The sequence below is a fragment of the Balaenoptera musculus genome, chromosome 18 (assembly GCF_009873245.2).
Source record: "Balaenoptera musculus isolate JJ_BM4_2016_0621 chromosome 18, mBalMus1.pri.v3, whole genome shotgun sequence".
Lineage (NCBI taxonomy): Eukaryota > Metazoa > Chordata > Mammalia > Artiodactyla > Balaenopteridae > Balaenoptera > Balaenoptera musculus.
In genome coordinates, this window is record NC_045802.1 from 79,068,806 (window position 1) to 79,083,952 (window position 15,147).

Below are 15,147 nucleotides of genomic sequence, written 5' to 3' on the forward strand. Positions count from 1 at the left end.
CGAGTCACGTGGCGTCGCGGTCACGTGTCAGGCCCAGGTAACGTGCGAGGCGGGCTCAGGGCGCACGCCTGAGCTCTCTCACTCTCGCGAGATGCACGGGGGTCACGTGACGGCGCGGGCGCGGGCGCGGCGCGGCTTCACGTGACAGGCGCCGCCGGTAGTGGGGTCTGCTTCCTGCAGCGGGCGCAGCACCGGGACCAGCTGCCCTCACGCCGGCCGGGTCAGACCCCAGCCCGCCCGCCCCGGCCCAACCGCCCACGACCCCGCCCGGCTCCCGCTCGCGCCCATGGCGGCCCCCGGCGGCGCCCGGCGATGGCCGCTGCTCCTGCTGCTGTTCGGTGAGAGGCCGGGCTGGGGGCTGAGGGCGCAGGGGCTGCGGGGTGAGGGGTCGGGCAGGTGTGAGGCGCTGCGCGGGCCCAGAGGGATGTGGGGCGGCATGAGGGGCGGGGTCTGCTCGGGGGCCGGGAGCTGCGGGGCTGGGGTCGGGCCGGGCCCGGGGACTCCAGGCGAGTTGTCCCGCGCCGGCCGAGGCGGCTGCGGGGGGAGGGGTCGGTCCAGGTGCCCAGAAGTGGACGACGGAGGGAGGGCCCGGCGCGGCCCTCGGGTGCCAGACCTCGGGTTGTGGGGTCAGTCGGCAGTGACTTGGTGGTTTTTGAGCGGCGTGGTTCGCGCCCTTATTTGGGGGCACGGGTGGCCCCGGAGGGCTGCGTGCGGCTACAGCCGGAGACGCGGGACCGCATGGGCCTCGGTTTCCGCCCGACGCGGATGTCCGCGCAGGAGAATAGGGCGGGCGGCGACCCCGGCCTTTAGAGTTCGTCCTTCGGGCTTTTAGCCTTCGCCTCCAGCAGCACGGCACGGAGCGCTGACGCGTGTGTTTATGTCGTTGTGAATTTTAATTACGTTATAATGACTTAAAGTTGCCCTTGAGAGTTTCGGGGAGCCCACAGTGGACAGAAGGAGAGGGGGGCTAGGCCTGGCCTCCCAGTGGTCGTCTCCATTTCTAGTGAGTCGTCAGGAGCGCTGCCTGTGTGTGTGCGCGCGCGTGTGTGTGTGTGTGTGTGCGCGCGCGTGTGTGTGCGCGCGCGCTGGGCCCACGGAACTCGGGAGCCGTCCGTGGGCGCCGGTGTTTTATCCATTGAGAAATTTTGCTGTCATTTATCTGTCCTAAGGAGAAGGGAATTGTGCTGACTTAAACAAGAATCACTGCATGGTTTGATTTTTATGGTCCCTGAGAGCTCTCTCTGGCACTTTCTCACCTGGTCTCCGTGATACGGGAAGATTAAAGTGCCAGGAACTGAAAAGAGGTACCGGAGCTCGCTGGTGGGCGCTCCCTTGAGCTCAGCAGACACAGAAGCAGTCTCCCAAGTACCTGCCGGGAATTCTCTAAATATCTACTCTGAAGTTCTTTTATTGTAACAGAATGGATTTTGGTTTCAGGATTTTGTTTTGCCTGTTGCGTAAAATGAGTTCTTTGAGCCGCAGGACCAGCGCAGGGGGTGACCTTCTTCCAGCCGCAAACCCGGAGCTTTGCTCTCCCCAGCAGGTGTCATGAGTTTTGAGAGGGCCTGCAGGGACAAGTCTTGTCGTGTCAGGGCGGCTCATTGTTCTTTATTAGAAGAGCTCGTGTGCATTAGAACTGTCACATTTTGTTTCATGTTTTAAAAACTCACCTGAATGAAGAGAAAAATCCATACTTCCCTACATTGATAGCTTGGAGTATCATGCATGCAATTAGCTTTTTCTCTTTTTTTTTTTGGCCATGCCACGAGGCTGGCAGGATCTTAGTTCCCCGATCAGGGATTGAACCTTGGCCCCCAGCAGTGAAAGTGCAGAGTCCTAACCACTGGACCGCCATGGAGTTCCCATAATTAGCTTTTTAATGTCCATTCCATCATATCTTTTAAGTTTTATATTCAGTTAAAAATCCAACTTTTAAAAAGGTCTGTTAAGAGCTTGTATGTAGGTCTGTTTAAAATAATGTCTATTTTAATGCACAATTTCACTAGAAAACATCTTTTCTAAAAATACTTCAAACTTCTAAGTCACAAATTCATCCTGTTTTGATAATTAGTAAGTAAAGTTTCCTTTGTGTTTTAATATTTGGTAGAAAGCGTAGACAAGTGTGAACTGAAACTTCTTGATACATATGATTAAGTATATTGCATAATGGGGCTCTTGACTGTTGATGTCACCGGGATGACCTCCTTCCCCTTTCCGAATGAAGAACTGTTGCTTAGGAAGTTTGAAAAAATGTTTTATACTGATTAATGTTACCCTCGCTTGTGGGAGTTTGCCAGTTACCCAGGTTGGCGACCTAATTTTTCACTAAATTTGAGGTCAAAATGTTTTGGGTCCATACTTTTGAATTTATATTGTTAGATCCATCCCAGGCTGTATTAGTCCTTCCTCCTCTCTGCGTCCGGAAGACTTGACTATGTGCATGTCCAGCACATGCTTCTACTGGAGCATTGGTTCTGCTGTGTTGTGATTATTTTCGCACCTGTGTCTTATGTTACAGCCTGCCTCGTGCCTCACATACAGTAAGTGCTCAGCACGTACACGAAGAGACGTCCGGTGGTCCCTAACTGAACACGCACGTCAGCTGTTCAGAAACGTACATACTGGTCTCTAGAGTCTGTGACTCCGTGTCTGGGATGGAGCCTCGGTCTTTCTTTTTTTCCTTTACACTTTCACAGGTGATTATGTATCACTGGTTAAGAAGCATAAAAATACTGGATTCAAGAAAATCGAGCCAAGAGAAATTAGAAAGTGATTTCTATTAAACAGTTTAACAAAGAATGTATTGACTTGTTCCTCTAGATGGCAGTTTCTTTCATATGGAAGTGAGTGTGTCATAATTTGAAGCATATTCACTTGCTTACCAAGTGCTGGAGAGAAAGTGTGGTTCAGGTGTGGACCTCACTGTGCCGCCGGCCCATGGCAAGCTCGGTGGGCACGTGCTGTGAGTCAGCAGACCCAGTTCCAGATCTGGCTCTGCACCATCACTAGCTGTGTGACCTCGAGCACAGTAGTTAACTTCTCTGTGCTTTGGACTCCACATCTGTGAAAGGAAATCATCATGGCGTCTGCCTATTAAAGTTGTCACGATAGTTTATAGTTACCTGCAAGGTGCACTACAGGTGCTCGTTAAATGAAACGCTTATTTGACGGTTTGTGTCAGGTACCAAGGATTCAACAATAGATGAGGGCCGTGTAGCACTGAACACATCGATAGTAACAGCTAACACTGAAAGCAGGCTGATGCCTTGTACCCAGCGCTCCCCTCGCTTTGGCTCACTTGATGCTCTGACGGTCCTTGATGCTTGTTTCCGTCTCGGTGCCTAAACCGAGGGGCGTGGTGGTTCCTTTGGGCCCGGGGTCACACAGTCAGCTAGTGGCGGAGTCTGTCAGAGACTGAGATCTCTCGTCTCAGGCAGGCGTGCTCCCACAGCTGCACCTGTTTTAGAGACTGGAGTGTCTCCAGGTGGGAGTGTTTTGAAGGAATCAGCCACTCGTTCCTCTACGGGACCCCTGGAGAGAGGTTGGCGTGAGTCTGGCGTGAGTGCTGACGAGGAGCAGCTCCTGGTGGTGCAGGTTCTGGCTTTCGGGAGGGACACCCCTCAAACTACTGCAGACATCCTAGCTAATGTGAGATGGTGGTTGTCTTTTATAGAGTTGAGAACTAATTTCTGACTATTAGCATACGTGTTTCTCTTACAGTTTTTTGTTGTAATGCTCTTGTAGACATTCTTCTCTTGACCAAAATTGGCTCTGGTTTCTTGTTTTAATAGTGGAAAATTTGGGGGCGTCTAGTGCTGCCGTTGCTTTTTGTTTTGTTTTGTGTTTCTGGGGTTTTTTTGGCCGCGCCTTTCGGCATGTGGGATCTTGGTTCCCCGACTAGGGATTGAACCCGTGCCCCCTGCAGTGGAAGCGCAGAGTCCTAACCACTGGACCGCCAGATAAGTCCCTGATGCTTATTTTAAGTTTGTTTTAGTAATACTACTTTGTTGTCCTTTGAAAGCTCAGACCTTCAGCATGTTTACTAAATGAAAAAATTGACTGAGAAGTTATTCATGAAGTGTTTTCTAGTTAAGTGCTTTGAGTCAGTAGAACGTTTTTTGGTGACTTAGGGACCTGTTTTATAGGAGGGTGGCTTGGTAGGAGCTGGCCTGTGCGGGCCCCTGTGGGGGGTGGCCACCTGACCTGCTTTTCCATGGCACGTGTGGCAGCATGTGGCTCCAGCGCCCGGGCCGGTGAGGGCAGCTCAGGCCTGGGGCCGCCCACGTGCACTGTGAGTTGGTCGGTGTCCGGTGTTTCTCTGGCCTTAGCACCCAGGCTTTTGCTTCTGCTGCCGAACCTGCGTTTGCCTGGCTGGCATCTCTGTAGCTCTTGTGCACTTACTCCATCGCTCTCAGAGACATGTCTTTAAACACCTTCACTGTAGGACTTCCCCGGTGGCGCAGTGGTTAAGAATCCGCCTGCCAATGCAGGGGACACGGGTTCGAGCCCTGGTCTGGGAAGATCCCACATGCCGCGGAGCAACTAAGCCCGTGTGCCACAACTACTGAGCCCATGAGCCACAATTACTGAAGCCCGTACGCCTAGAGCCCCTGCTCCGCAACAAGAGAAGCCACCGCAATGAGAAGCCCGCGCACCACAGACAAGAGTAGCCCCCGCTCACCGCAACTGGAGAAAGCCCGCACACAGCAATGAAGACCCAACGCAGCCAAAAAAATAAAAAAATATAAATTAATTAATTAAAAAAAAAACTTCACTGTGTCAAAAATGAGTTGTGGGATTTTTCTCTAGGTTTTTAAAAGGAACGTTCATTCATTGGAAATGACTTTAGTGGAATCTTGCCGCAGTATTCGGGGGGGGCGGGGTTAAAATTTGTGAAGCGCAACAGGCAAAATTTTCATTGTCTGCCCTAGTTTGCTTCATTTGTAGCAGTTTTTCTTTATGAACGCTGATTTTGCTGTTTCCTTTACCTGAGGCTTACAGGAGGGTATGCAGGGTTTCTGTCTATACTGTTCGCTTTAGGCTTAAGTAGTAGTTGCTCTGAAGGTTTTATTTGGTGACGGTCCCAAGGGTGAAGTGAACTGGGTTCACTGGAGTCATTTTACCATGTCAGCGACAGGGACTTCAGAATGAAAGCTAGTTGGCTGTCCTCGGAGCGTGCTGCCTGGGTCACATGTACCCTTCGAGCCGTCATAGCCAGATGTGCCGCTGCTTGATGAAGGGCGCGCCGGGATCTTACCTGCAGAAACAAGGAGGTGTGTTTCTGGGAGTGTGGCAGTGACCGGTGCTGGTTGGTGGTTGCTTGGCTTTAGGATGGTCAGGACACCTGCCCGTCTGTGAAAGAACCCTGTGCTAAGGTGTGTGGCTGTCACTTACCTTCTCTGACTCAGATCGGAGTGCATTTGCTGCTAAGCTGCCTGCTCGGGGTTTCGGGGTGTGGCCCTGGCCCTGAGGACTAGCTCAGAGCGGTGGCCACTCCCAGGTTGGAGGACCTGTGACAGCTGCCTTCCGCCCCTTCCCTCAGGCACTTGGCTTCTGTACCTACAGAGGCAGAGTGGTGTCCTAAGGTCACACAGCCAAGTCCAGGTCCAGTGGAATTACTGTATTTTGAGGACCTTCTGGAAATGGGCAGAGAGCTCTGATCTTTGAGTCTGCGGCTTTTCTTGCCACGTCGCCAGTCCAAGAGAGGCAAAAGCAGAGCCGACTCTAAGTAGCAGTTTGGGTCCACAGGGTTTCTGTAGAAGGTCAGCGTTTAGTTTACGTTGAGTCCTGCCTTCAGGACCCCACCCCACGCCCCCGAGATCCTCTGAGGAAGGAGCGTGGGCAGCCTGGGCCCGGGGTGACTCAGAAATTGACCTGTGCCTTCCCGGTACGTATTTTGAAGAAAAGCATTGAAGAGCTAATGACAGCTTGGCAAACTGATGGGATGGGTTTAGAGAGAACATTTTCAGACCAGTCTCCAGGAGGGACAGAAGCCCAGCTGAGCCCCACCTGTGGGATCTGTGTGTCTAGTTCTTCGGCGATTTAAGTAGCTTTCCTGATAACAGCTGTATTGCCGCAGCTGTAGACAGCCAAAATTTTCTAAAAGGTGTTTGGTCATTTCTGTCTTTCTTGGAGTTAGCAGGCCTCGTGCATGGTGCGTCAGCTGTGTTTGTGGTGAAAGATGGCAATGGGACAGCTTGTATCATGGCCAACTTCTCTGCTGCCTTCTTGACCAGCTATGACACCAAGAACGGTTCTAAGGTAGGAAACACCAGGGCCCTTCATGCCTTGCTTGTGTGTGTGTGATAATTTAACCTGCCTTGACAGTCTTACATGTGTGTGTTTCTTGTATGTTATATACTGCTGTGTCTCATAAGCTGTTAGTACCTGTAATAGTCTATGCACTTTATATACTGAAATGCAGTCATATTATACAAACCATTTTGTGCTCACTATTTTATTGTGAGCATTTTTCCAGTTTTCTTCTTGATTGTCTTTTGTAATCACAATGTAGTACTTCATTATGTTAATCACGCTCATTTACTAACCCATCCCCTGTAACTGAGTTTTCTTATATTCTTTTTATGCCCGGTGTACAGCTCTGTGAAAACAGCTTTTTTGATCTGTCAAATCCGCTTTAGGTAAACTGTTACGCTCCAAGAATCGTGTGTAAACAGGTGCTCGAGGTGCAGTGCCACTGTACTAGTTTGATTAGAATGCCCCTTTTGGTTTTGTTAAAACAGCTTTGCGCCTCGGCAGGATGAGAAAGGCTTTTTGCATTTACCAGATCCCTAACAAATACGCAGCATTTCTTTGTTACGTCTTCCTCCGTGAATTACCTGTTAGTGGACCTTTCACTTTCTCTTTCCATTTAACATTTGTTCTTGTAAACATACTCTTATATTTTGTTTTCAGTGCTTTGTTGAAGCAGTGTTTTTCCTTACCCGTCTCCACATCCAAGGCACCATATCTGTTTTCTGGCACTTGGAGGGCAGTGGGGGCCCAGGACTGCTGGGAGGACGAGTGGCTTCTTCAGAGCCCTCTGGACGTGCCAGCTGCCTGGCCTCCTCAGTACATTGGCCCTGTCTTGATATAAACGTGGTCTCTATCAGAACAGAAGAAAGCAGGGAAAGCTTCATTCCACAGAAATGTCTCTGATTGTAAAGACTTGTCCAAGCACATCTTATTTGTTTAAAAAAATTTTTTTTAATTATTTTTTTTAATGTGGACCATTTTTAAAGTCTTTATTGAATTTGTTACAATATTGCTTCTGTTTTATGTTTTGGTTTTTTGGCCACAAGGCATGTGGGATTTTAGCTCCCCAACCAGGGATTGAACCCGCACTCCCTGCATTGGAAGGTGAAGTCTTTAACCACTGGACCACCAGGGAAGTCCCCTAGGCACCTTTTATTCTAATTTCTACTTCACTTCTTTTTGTTTGGATTTTTTAAAACATTGTTTCATTATATACTAATCGCGTTACACAAATGGGAACATCCGTTTGCTGTAGTGTGCCTTCCCACTTCACACAGTGTGTCTTTGTCACAGGCGTGGTCTGTCCATCAGGACAGTGCTAGGACAGCTTCCCACAGGTCCTTCACCCAGTCCGGTTCATCGAGATGAGCTTTGGTGGTTTTGTGGTTGTTTGTTTTGATTATAATAGTTAATTCAGACAATTCTGCAGTAAACTCCCTCTTCTCTTTGTTTAGAGAGACATATTCTTTAAATAAACTTTTCCATGGCAAACACAAGGTAATGGCTTTTTTCAGGTAAAAGTATCAGCTCATCCTGAAGCCCAACGTGAATTATTTCACTTTACTGAGATAACTGTAGTTTTAATTCTCTTGTAAATTAAAATCATATTAATGAAGAACAGTTTTAAATTAGTGAATAATTAGGTCATCCTTGCCTTGCACTTGAGTTACTTTCTGGTCTATTACTTGACGTGTAATACTGACTTTCATGTTTTTTGTTTTTATTGAAAATGAATGCATTAATAGTGACATCTGAGATGGAGCTGGGGTCGGGGCATATGTCAGATCTTTGGTGTTTCTGAACCCCTTTAGTAACCTACACCCTAACTGGGTTCTACTGTCATCATGTTTGTTCCAGAGCGTGACCTTTGAGCTGCCGGCCAGTGCAGAAGTATTAAATAGCAGCTCTTGTGGCAAAGGAAATGCTTCTGACTCCAGTCTCGTGATCGCTTTTGGAAGAGGCCATACGCTGACCCTCAGTTTCACAAGAAATGCAACACGTTACAGTGTCCAGCTGATGCGTTTTGTTTATAACTTGTCAGATACAGGGATTTTCCCCAATTCGAGCTCCAAGGGTAAGAACCAATATGGACCAATTATGGGGTGGAGAAAACTGTGTCGGGGGAGTATCTAAAATTGCTTCTAACTAAGCACTTCCAGGAGTTAAAGATCGATTTTTTTTTTTTCGTGTAGAAACCAAGACTGTGGAATCCGTGACCGACATCAGGGCAGACATAAATAAAAAGTACAGGTGTGTGAGCAGCAAGCAGATCCACCTGCGCAATGTGACCGTCACGCTCCGTGACGCCACCATCCAGGCCTACCTCTCCAACGACAGCTTCAGCACAGAGGGTGAGGCCCGCCCCGGCCAGCCCCCATGGGTGCCCGGGGAGACCTGCGTGTCTTCGGAGAGCTGCCCCCGGCCCCTCTGTCTGTAGAGAAGTTTACCTCTTTCGGTGAGGGTGGATTAAAACAGGCTAAAGGGGCAAAGCAGTTCAAACCCTCTCTCTTCCCTTGTTACAGAGCTGATGGGGTCAGGGTCGTAGGCTCTCCTTCAGCTCAAGCCGCTGTCTCTCCCCAGAGACCTCGCCTAACCTCAGTCCAGCTCAGGCAGGCCCGGGGCAGGGGTGGGAGTGACCAGGGGGGCCTTTCAGGGAGACCACGGCCCCGGGGTGCACCCACCAGCCCAGCCCTGTGGTCTCGGGTGAGGTAGTCGACCTCTTACTTCCTCACCTGTGCAGTGAGGGCGCTCACCTGTCTGCGGAGGGCGTGCGGACGCGCAGGACGTCCTGCCGAGCGCTGCTCTGGGCGCCAGCCGGAGCCTGTGGTGGAGCGCGTCGTTTTCTGACTGCGATGCCCCACGTCCTGCCCGCCAGCTCGCTGTCATTTCCTGGGGGGAGGAGGTGTCCCCACTGTCGTTCTCCGTGTTTACGCCTTGCCCCGCAGCCTTCCCTGGCGGCTCGGAAGCAGCTGGGGTGCCTGCTGACCCCACGGCCCTCCATGCGGCCAGCGGCAGCCCCGGGCTGGCAAGGGCCTCTGGGCTCTGCACAGCCAACAACTAAAAATGGTGTTTTTGCTGATAGATTAACGTTAAAAAATAATGTTTCACAACACATGAAAATGATATAAAATTAAGTTTTACTGGTCATAAGCAACGTTTTATTGGGACACAGCCATGATCACTCACTCACCCGTTCCTGTGGCTGCTCTTTCACTCTCACATGGCAGAGCCAGGTTGGGACAGGCGCTATGGCCACCTGGCCAGTGGGGCTCCCGTGTCCGGCGGGATCGGATGCCAGCCCCAGGCCCACCAGAGGACTGAGGTGTATTCATCTTTTCATCTTTCATGTTTGATGCGTGGATTCTTGTCAGCTCTTCTGAGAGAGTTAGAAGTTCAAAACAGAAATTGCTTTTCAGTGAAGTTTATCACACGTCTCACCTCCTGCCCAGTCTGGCCTTACTCACTTTTTCATTCCTTGGGAACCTGAGTCTCACTCCCAGTCTAGCTTAGGTGCGGGCCGTGCTAAAACGTCTCTTTCCACTTGAAACTTCGTCAGTGCAACGTGCAGGTTTATCTGAGTATCTGCAGCTGCCGGGAGACCATCAGGGCCTTCGGGGCACATGAGCTTCTGCGAACCGTGCGAAGGGCACTGGGAGGGTGCACAGCCCCGCCCCCCTCCTCCCCTGCCACGACCCCTGGGCTCCCCACCTCGCAGAGGCCTTCCCGGGGGAGCACGCGCATCCCCGAGTGATCCTCTCGGGTTGTGAGCCCTCTGCGGGAGGGACTTTGGCATCTGTCGTAGGTGTCAGGCTGGTTAACACAGAAGGGAGAGGGCTGTCACCCACACACATTCTAAACTCCTGAGCTTTTCTGACTGGCGGTTAGTAAGAGCTTCACGGAGACAGCAGGTCATACGTTACAACGGCTGTCGGGTCGGGTAGACAAGGACTTGGAGACCGGCCTGTTCTCTCGTTTGTCTCTTAACGTGGTTTGTGCATTTAATCATTTGTGTCCTGTGACAATTGATAAGTAACTGATAAAACTGCTTTTAAAAGCGCCAGTGTCCCAACGTCTACCTGCAGCTTAGCTCCAGGAGGGAGGCGGCAGTGCCAGCCGGTGCCCCCGGGGCCAGGCATCTCGGGGGCGCTCACCCAGCTGAGCCCACCTCCCAGAGCTTGGGTTTTGTTTCTCTTTTTTGCCCTCTTTATTCTCTAGAATAAAGCACTTCCCTCTACAAGCTGTGTGAAGGCCAGCGGGGCGAGGTGACCCTCAGGGTGGGCTAAGTTACCCGAGTCCCGGTCCTCTGGGGTGGACGTGGCGTCCGCAGCCGGAAAGGAGTGAAAGCTGGACTTGAGCTTCGGGTGGTGGACGGGTTCCCGCCGCTTCCCGAGCGGCTCCCACCCCGGAGGTTTGGGCCGGCTCGCGTGGCTCGGCCTGGGGGGCCCGTGGGAAGGGTCGGGGTTGGATGGAGGTCGTGTGACCGACCGTTAGCGCTGAGCTTGCGCGCTGGCCACGGAAACGAGGTGGTAAGAGGAAGGGCCTGGGCTGGGGGTGCCGGATGCCCTGGGGTTCGGCGCGTTCGTCAGCCTTCAGAGAAGGCGTGTCTGGCGTGTCAGCCCCTGTGGAACACGTACAGTTACTTTTCAGCTTTTGCCTCAGTCAGCTTTGATTTTGAATATAAATTTTTGTCGTAAGCAGTCATGGTGGGTCAGATTCTGAGGGACGGGGTCGTATGCACACCCTCAGTGTGTCCTCTGGGGGCGCCCTGTGCCCTCCCCTGTCGGACCTGTGCGGCCGGGGCCGCCCCCATCTCCTGGATTGCGTCTCTTGCCGCGGGGCTCCCACTCTCCCCGTCGCTGGGCCCTCCGCCCACCCCGGATGAGCGCCCACAGCAGTCGGCTGACCGCGGGCACGGGGTCTCGGCTCCATCCTTGACCAGTAGGGCCGTCTGGTGCCCGTCCTTCCCGGGGGCGCCACGCCGATGGTCCGGGCTGGCGATGGTGTGTGTGTCGGCGTCTGTCCCCTCGGAGCCCAGGCACTCCGGGCCGCTCTGCTACTGTCTCTGGGACCATTTCCAGCTCGGCGCCCGGCACAGGAGCTCGGAGAACACATATGCGAATTGTTGCCGTTGCAAGTGGTCTGGGTCCCCAAAGCACGGGATGGAGTTGCGGTTTTGTTCTGACCTCACGGGGGGAAGGTTTGTCCTGCAAGGGAGGGTGTCTTTGCGGACGAGGGGCCACCCAAGGCCGAGGTGGAAGGGTGTCCAGTGGGAGCTGCATGCGGAGGCGGGCGGAGGCGGGGGGTCGGGCCCCCAGCGGGCCCAGGTCGAGTGTCGCCGAGGTGACCTGCTCCCGTCCAGGGTTCCAGAGCAGCGTTAGTTAGCCCGCGTCTCCCTGGAGGCCTGGAGGTCGTGTTCTGCGGGGCAGGGATCCTTGAGAATGTCAGCTGGGGCCCAGGGTGGGCTCGGGCTCCGGAGTTCCTGGAGGTCCTGAGGCGGCGGCGGCACGACTCACCCCACCGTCCCCACAGAGACGCACTGCGAGCAAGACGGGCCCTTGCCGCCCAGCCCGACGGCACCACCCCAGCCCTCGCCCACCCCGGTGCCCGCGAGCCCCTCGGTGTCCAGGTACAACGTGAGCGGCACCAACGGGACCTGCCTGCTGGCCAGCATGGGGCTGCAGCTGAACGTCACCTACAGGACGAGGGACAACACGGTAGGCTGGCCGGAGCCCCTCCCCCCGCCCTGGGCCTTGTGGACCGGGCGGCCCGGGGCGGGTCGCGGGTGCTGTGGGGCCCGAGCTGCTCGGCCGGACCCCCGTCCCGCCTGGGCCGCCGTCGCTGCAGTGGCAGGGTTGAGTCTCCTGACGCAGGCTGTTCGGCGGCCCCGAAGCCTCAAGCGTGTGTTGTCACCACAGGCCGGGTGTGCTGGCCTGGGAGGCGGGGGGGTTTTCTTGGACGCTTTACTGCTCGGACACTCGGGCTGTCTTTCTACTCTTCCCTTGAGATGATGTTTCTCCCTGAGGGTGACAGTCTGGGGATGGAGACGGGGCCGGCCCCGCTGCGGGGACGTGAAAGCAGGAGAAAGCAGCCGGAAGTACCAGGAGGACCGTCTGGCATCCCGAAATCTGCCCGTGTGAACTTGTCATGTTTTCTTCTGGTTTGGGTTCACGTGAACGTGGCCTTGAAGCCGCTGCTTTTGGGCTGCCTCTGTCCCCTCAGGAGCGCGGGGCCCGGGGCAGGGGAAGCTGACCTCTCGGCTCTCCTCACTAGACGGTGACCAGGGAGTTCAACATCGACCCCAGCAAGACCACCTTCGGGGGGAACTGCACAGCCCGGCTGGTGACCCTGGCGCTCCGCAGCGGGAACCTGCTCCTGGTGCTGCAGTTCGCGATGGTGAGGGCCCGCCTCCCGGACCCTCGGCCCACCCTCGTCTGTCAGCAGACGCCTCGCGCTTATCCCACAGGCGGGGCAGGGGCGACCCGGGGCCTCCTCGGCTGCCGTCCTCCGCCCTCTGCCCTCTGCCCTTCGTACCTGCCTGGGAAGGGCCGCGGTGTGCAGGGTAGCAAAGAGAGTAAGGGGAGCGCGGGAGAGCCCCTGCTAGGTGTGTGTGGTGCGCTCTGCAGGTGAGCTGCTGGGTCTCTCCTGATCAAGTGCAGCTTCCCTAGGAAGTCGAACGTTGACTTTTCTGGAACGTAGCTCCTTCAGTCCCCATCTTAGCAGAGTCTGATTCTGTAACGAGGTCTGTAAGGAGCTGATCAGAATTCATGTTCCCGAGACGACAGGCTGCCTTTTATGGGCTGGGCGCTCTGCAGTTTCCTTCTGAAGCTACGGGCGCGGGAGGTCACCTGTATCACCGGTGCCCCCCCCGAGCCTGATGGTGACCGTGTGATTGTCGTCTTCTCCCTAGAATGCAAGTTCCAGCCGGGTTTTCCTGCAGGGAGTCCAGCTGACTATGACTCTGCCCGATGCCAGAGGTAAGCCCCCCCCCCCAACCGGCATGCCCGTGCGGGTGCCCCAGGGCACTCACCCCCGCTGCCCTTGCAGACCCCGCCTTCAGGGCCGCCAATGACTCGCTGAGAGCGCTGCAGGCCGCCGCCGGGAACTCCTACAAGTGCGATGCCGAGGAGCGCGTGCAGGTCACCGAGGCCGCCTTCCTCAACATATTCAGAGTGTGGGTCCAGGCGTTCCGCGTGGACGGGGACAAGTTTGGGCCCGGTGAGTAGGCGAGGGCGTGGTCCGTGTAGCTATCGGCTGGGGGACCCCTATCAAGTCCGGGCGATTTTAGCGCCACTTCCCCTACCCGCGCCACCTGGCCTCTGCACGCCCCAGCCCGTCTGCGCGTGTGCTCACGCCACCCTTTGAGCAGAGAGCTGGCGGGGCCCTTGCCCACGGGCGCGTGCGGGCACCGGCCTGCGGCGTGGCTGCAGTGGCCGCAGGCGGAGGTGGGCACTGGGCCGTCTGTCTCCACAGTGGAGGAGTGTCAGCTGGACGCGAACAGCATGCTGATCCCCGTCGCGGTGGGCGGCGCCCTGGCGGGGCTGGTCCTCATCGTTCTCATCGCCTACCTTATCGGCCGCAAGAGGAGCCACGCCGGCTACCAGACCATCTAGCCGGCCGCCCGCACCTGCCGAGGGCCAGCGGCCGCTGCACGGCCTCTGGCCGTCTCCCCGGGCTTAGATTGCTGTGGAGGGGGGCACCCTTTCTTGCAAACTGGTTTTCAAATCTGCTTCGTCCAATGTGAAGTTCATCCGGCCACATTTACTATGCACAAAAGAGTAACTATGGAAATGACGGTGTTAATTTTGCTAACTGGGTTAAATATTTTGCTGACGGGTTAAACGTTAATTATTTACCAAAGTAGGACTCTAAGGTGGGTGGGGGGTAAGAGAGCTTTTCTAAACGGGCACTGGCTCCGCTGTCATTTGGCTTTTTAAGATTCCGGTGTTTGGTCTCTTCACTCTTTACTCAGACGTGAGCCTTACAAAGGGAGAGTCTCTGGTCTTAATGCTTTGATGAAGGCTGGTAGCTGTGAGCCTGACACGAAGAAATCAGTAGGAACGAGGGTCGTAGGGCAGGCGTGAGAAGATGCAGACCTGGGATGGTTAAATTACGCTTTAGAAGCCAGGGCGGGCCCGGCCCCTAGAGCGTCAGGGCTCCTGGGCGCCGGGTCCTGGGGCTTTCCACGCTCTGCCACTTGAGAGCTGGCACTTTTTAAAATAGAAAAACGGGCGTTATTTTTATTTACTTTCTTGTAAAGTGATTTTCCGTCTTCTGTTGGAGGTTTGGGGTGATCCTTTGTCTGCACTGTGTACAATAATTGTTTCACTGATTCATCGCTTACAGCTCGGTGGGCTGTGTGCTGAGGATCGTCCCCTCCTGGGATGCGTTGCCGTAACGATGCTAATAAAACGTCTCTTTGTTTGTCTGTCTGGACCTCATGCTTTTGTCGGCTCCCGGCGAGAGGTTGCGATGGGCGTGCGGTGGGCAGGGTGTGCCTGGGGGGCTACTGTGTAGCTGGTCCTCTGGGTGGCGACTTGGGGCCCCAGCTAGTAGAGACCCGCACCCTCGGAGGACCCACAGGCCTTGCTGAGGCCGAGGGCAGCCTGCCTGCGGGTGGACCCGTGCGGCCCGTACTCTGCAGCCGTCCCTTCAGACCAGGCTCAGCGGAGCAGGGCCCGCGAGGGACGCTGAGGTGGGGTAGGACGCGGCCACCCAGCAGCAGCCCAGCTGTAAGTGGCACGAGCTGCGTCACTGTTACCCACGTCCATCTCTGCTTCTCTGCGGTGTGGGCGGTACAGGCCTGGGCCCCAGCGGAGAGACCAGCAGCTGGCCTGTCCTGCGGGGTCAGGTCTTGGCAGGCGTGGTGGGATTTGTAGCATCACACAGGGTAGG

The 15,147-nt window shown here is 54.7% G+C and overlaps 1 protein-coding gene across 4 annotated transcripts; it reads left to right on the plus strand.

Moving 5' to 3' along the window:
* Positions 1 to 146: 146 nt before the first annotated feature.
* On the plus strand, positions 147 to 14,680 carry LAMP1 (lysosomal associated membrane protein 1). Of its 4 annotated transcripts, none has more exons than XM_036831417.1 (9): positions 147 to 338; positions 6,140 to 6,261; positions 8,113 to 8,329; positions 8,448 to 8,606; positions 11,785 to 11,969; positions 12,526 to 12,648; positions 13,163 to 13,229; positions 13,300 to 13,470; positions 13,726 to 14,680. In XM_036831417.1, the coding sequence occupies exons 1-9, from the start codon at positions 287 to 289 to the stop codon at positions 13,863 to 13,865; spliced, it is 1,236 nt and encodes a 411-aa protein (XP_036687312.1). In that variant the 5' UTR covers positions 147 to 286; the 3' UTR covers positions 13,866 to 14,680. The 4 variants fall into 4 exon arrangements, with proteins under 4 accessions (XP_036687312.1, XP_036687313.1, XP_036687310.1 ...); XM_036831418.1 differs by having other exon boundaries at positions 6,143 to 6,261; XM_036831415.1 differs by lacking the exon at positions 147 to 338 and adding an exon at positions 5,177 to 5,273.
* Positions 14,681 to 15,147: the final 467 nt, after the last annotated feature.